This window comes from Terrapene carolina, unplaced genomic scaffold (assembly GCF_002925995.2).
Source record: "Terrapene carolina triunguis isolate 2854851 unplaced genomic scaffold, T_m_triunguis-2.0 Scaffold34422, whole genome shotgun sequence".
Lineage (NCBI taxonomy): Eukaryota > Metazoa > Chordata > Testudines > Emydidae > Terrapene > Terrapene triunguis.
The window spans coordinates 1-2,766 of record NW_020698773.1 but is presented as its reverse complement, the minus strand read 5'-3'; the positions used below and the strand labels follow the sequence as shown (position 1 = coordinate 2,766).

General features: G+C 63.6%; 1 protein-coding gene across 1 annotated transcript; it reads right to left on the bottom strand.

Annotated features, from left to right (window-relative positions):
• Positions 1 to 500: 500 nt before the first annotated feature.
• Positions 501 to 2,667, bottom strand: LOC112124578 (extended synaptotagmin-1-like; the record flags this gene model as incomplete). The annotated part of the gene is made up of 5 exons (XM_024223056.3): positions 501 to 1,029; positions 1,457 to 1,506; positions 1,614 to 1,719; positions 1,821 to 1,952; positions 2,504 to 2,667. Coding segments are annotated over 5 exons (486 nt in total), but the record flags the coding sequence as incomplete, so codon positions are not given.
• Between the last annotated feature and the right edge of the window lie 99 nt (positions 2,668 to 2,766).

Here is a 2,766-nt window from a genome sequence, read left to right as displayed (position 1 = left end):
GAGCTGGAAGCCCTGCTGCTAGGTACAGGGTCATAAGAACATAAGAAAGGCCGTACCGGGTCAGACCAAAGGTCCATCTAGCCCAGTATCCGGTCTACCGACAGTGGCCAATGCCAGGTGCCCCAGAGGGAGTGAACCTAACAGGCAATGATCAAGTGATCTCTCTCCTGCCATCCATCTCCATCCTCTGACAAAGAGGCTAGGGACACCATTCCTTACCCATCCTGGCTAATAGCCATTAATGGACTTAACCTCCATGAATTTATCCAGTTCTCTTTTAAACGCTGTTTATAGTCCTAGCCTTCACAACCTCCTCAGGCAAGGAGTTCCACAAGTTGACTGTGTGCTGCGTGAAGAAGAACTTCCTTTTATTTGTTTTAAACCTGCTGCCTATTAATTTCATTAATAGGGGTCTGGGGGGGGATCTTTCCTTCTTGGAGCGATAAACCCCCTGCGGTTCTCACCGCGCAGGACAGGATCCCTGCCCTCCGCGGCTCGGCGGGGTCTCGCCTGCGCCCCTCACCCCGGGATCTGGGCTGCTCTCTCTACCACACTGCGGCAGCTCGGCCAGAGCCTCCCGTGCCAGCTGGGACCTGCCGAGCCACTCCCGCCCCACGGTGCCGTCCGGCACGGCCTGCGTTTCGGACCAGGCGGGTGGGGGAGACGCCCCATCCTGCCGCCCGACCCCTGCTCCATCTGGGATCGGGCCCAAGAGCTGACGAGGCCCCAGCCCCCTGCCTGGCTCCACCCGCGGGTCCATTTTCTTTGGTCAGTTAAAAGGCAGATTGCGTTTGGCATCCCTGATCAGTGCCGCAGGGCGGGGGGGGGGGGGTGACACCCCCATCCACAGCCTCCCCCCAGCGTTCACCCCCACGGCTTTACACCGAAGAGAACGGAAGAGATGCGAGTGCTCAGAGCCACACAAGCGAAGGCTGGTGCTGCCGGGGGCGGGCGTGGGCTGGACCCTGCTGGGAAGTGGGGGGCTGCCAGGGGGACTAAGAGCTGCTCCTGTCGTCTTTCAAGTTGTGCCTGCAAGGTCAAGGGGGAAGAGCGTGAATGGGTGGGCAGCTGCCTCCAGAACCGCCCCTCAGCCCAGATCCCGCCCCCATGGAGCAGGTGCCTTTGCTGAGCCGAGCTGGGCGCCCGCTGCTTCTGGCCACAGCGCTCGGGGTCCCCGATGCAGCCGAGGGACCCCCCCATCCTTCCTGGGGAGCTGGAGATTTTTCAGCAGGACATGGGGCCCCATTCCGGAGGGGGCCCCGCCCTGGCTGGGGCCCTGCGCTGCTCTGCCTGGGGGAAGCCGCCCCACAGCCACCTTCCCACCCTGGGGTCACAGCGATCAGGGAGCCCCACTGGCCCTGGACTTCGCCAGGGGGACCCACCTGGTCCTGCCTGCTCTCCCCAGAGAGGGGGAGCATTCCCAGACCCCCCCCATTACTGACCCCCCCCCACTCACCACTGGGCCTTGCCCTGGGCCAGGTCCATCTGCGACAGGTCAAGATGCACCTGGGGGGTAAGAAGCAGGAATCAGGTGATTGTTCTCCCCCCCTTTTATCTGAGCCCCACTCGAAACATGACAGCCCAGCGGTAACCATGGCGCTGCCCCCCCTTACCTTCCCCAGGGGCTCCTTCTCCCGGGACATGAAGGAGACGCTGTTTTTGACGCAGGCCTCTAGCTTCCTCCGTGAGGCCTCCTCCAGGGGCAGTTCCCACTCGAACCTGCCGGGGCGGGGGGAGACAGAGGTGTGAGGGGAGCCTGGGACCCACACCTGTGGGAAGAGGCCTCCCCCGCCCCCAGCCCCATCAGTGCCCCCCATCACCTCTCATTGAACTCGGGGTTCAGGGTCCTTTTCCGCACGGTGGTTTTCCTCTTGGTCACGCGGTTCTTGTCGGGCAGGAGGATCAGGGAGACGTAGGGGTCGGGAATGTCCTTCGAACTGGCCCTCAGCTTCCTGGGGGGGCGGGGCAGGGGGACACACACAGCGCGAGGGGGTCAGAGCGCGGCAAAGCTCTGCCCCCCCGGCCGGGCCGGCCACACCGCCGCCGCAGAGACGTGCCCAGAACGCCAGAGGGGCACGGACGGGGGCTGGCGCCCAGCTCTTGGGGGGCCCCGTTGGGTGCCCAGCCTGCGTGGGGATGTGGGGTGACCCTAGAAGCTGAACCACAAAGGCCCAGACCTTACAACTGCTGGTAGGGAGCTCCAGGCGGGGGGACGATGGGCACCCGGCACCTCCCACCAGCTCCGGCCAGTGGTGGGAGCCCTTGGAAGCCCTGGGGTCAGGCCTGAGTTGGTCACCTGGGAGTGGGGGGTGTCCGGCAAGCTCCACGCAGGAGCTCAGAGCAGCTGGTTCCATAACGAGGGGCTGAACCAAGCCCCCCGCTGGCCAAGAGGAACTTAAGCTCGTACAGGGCAGCTGGAGAACCCAGGCGTCCTGGGAAACCTCCCCCCGCCCTGAAAGGGGTCCCGACATCTCCGCATCGCCATGCCCGGCCCCCCCATTACCTGCAGGAATGTACGATGACAACTAGCTTGCGCTCGTCCATGTGGTACCAGGCTGTGAGTTGCAGCTGGCCCAGGGGGCCCTCCGCCAGCTCCGAGTTACTGCGCCGGAGAGAGGGGGCAGCGTTACGGGGGGCACCAGAATCCTGCCCGTTTGGGTGGGTGCATTATTAGCAGTATTACGGTAGCACCTAGAGGCCCCAGCTGAGTGTCTTTATGACATGAGCTTTATTAGCGGCATTATGGTAGGACCACTGTAGTGTGCC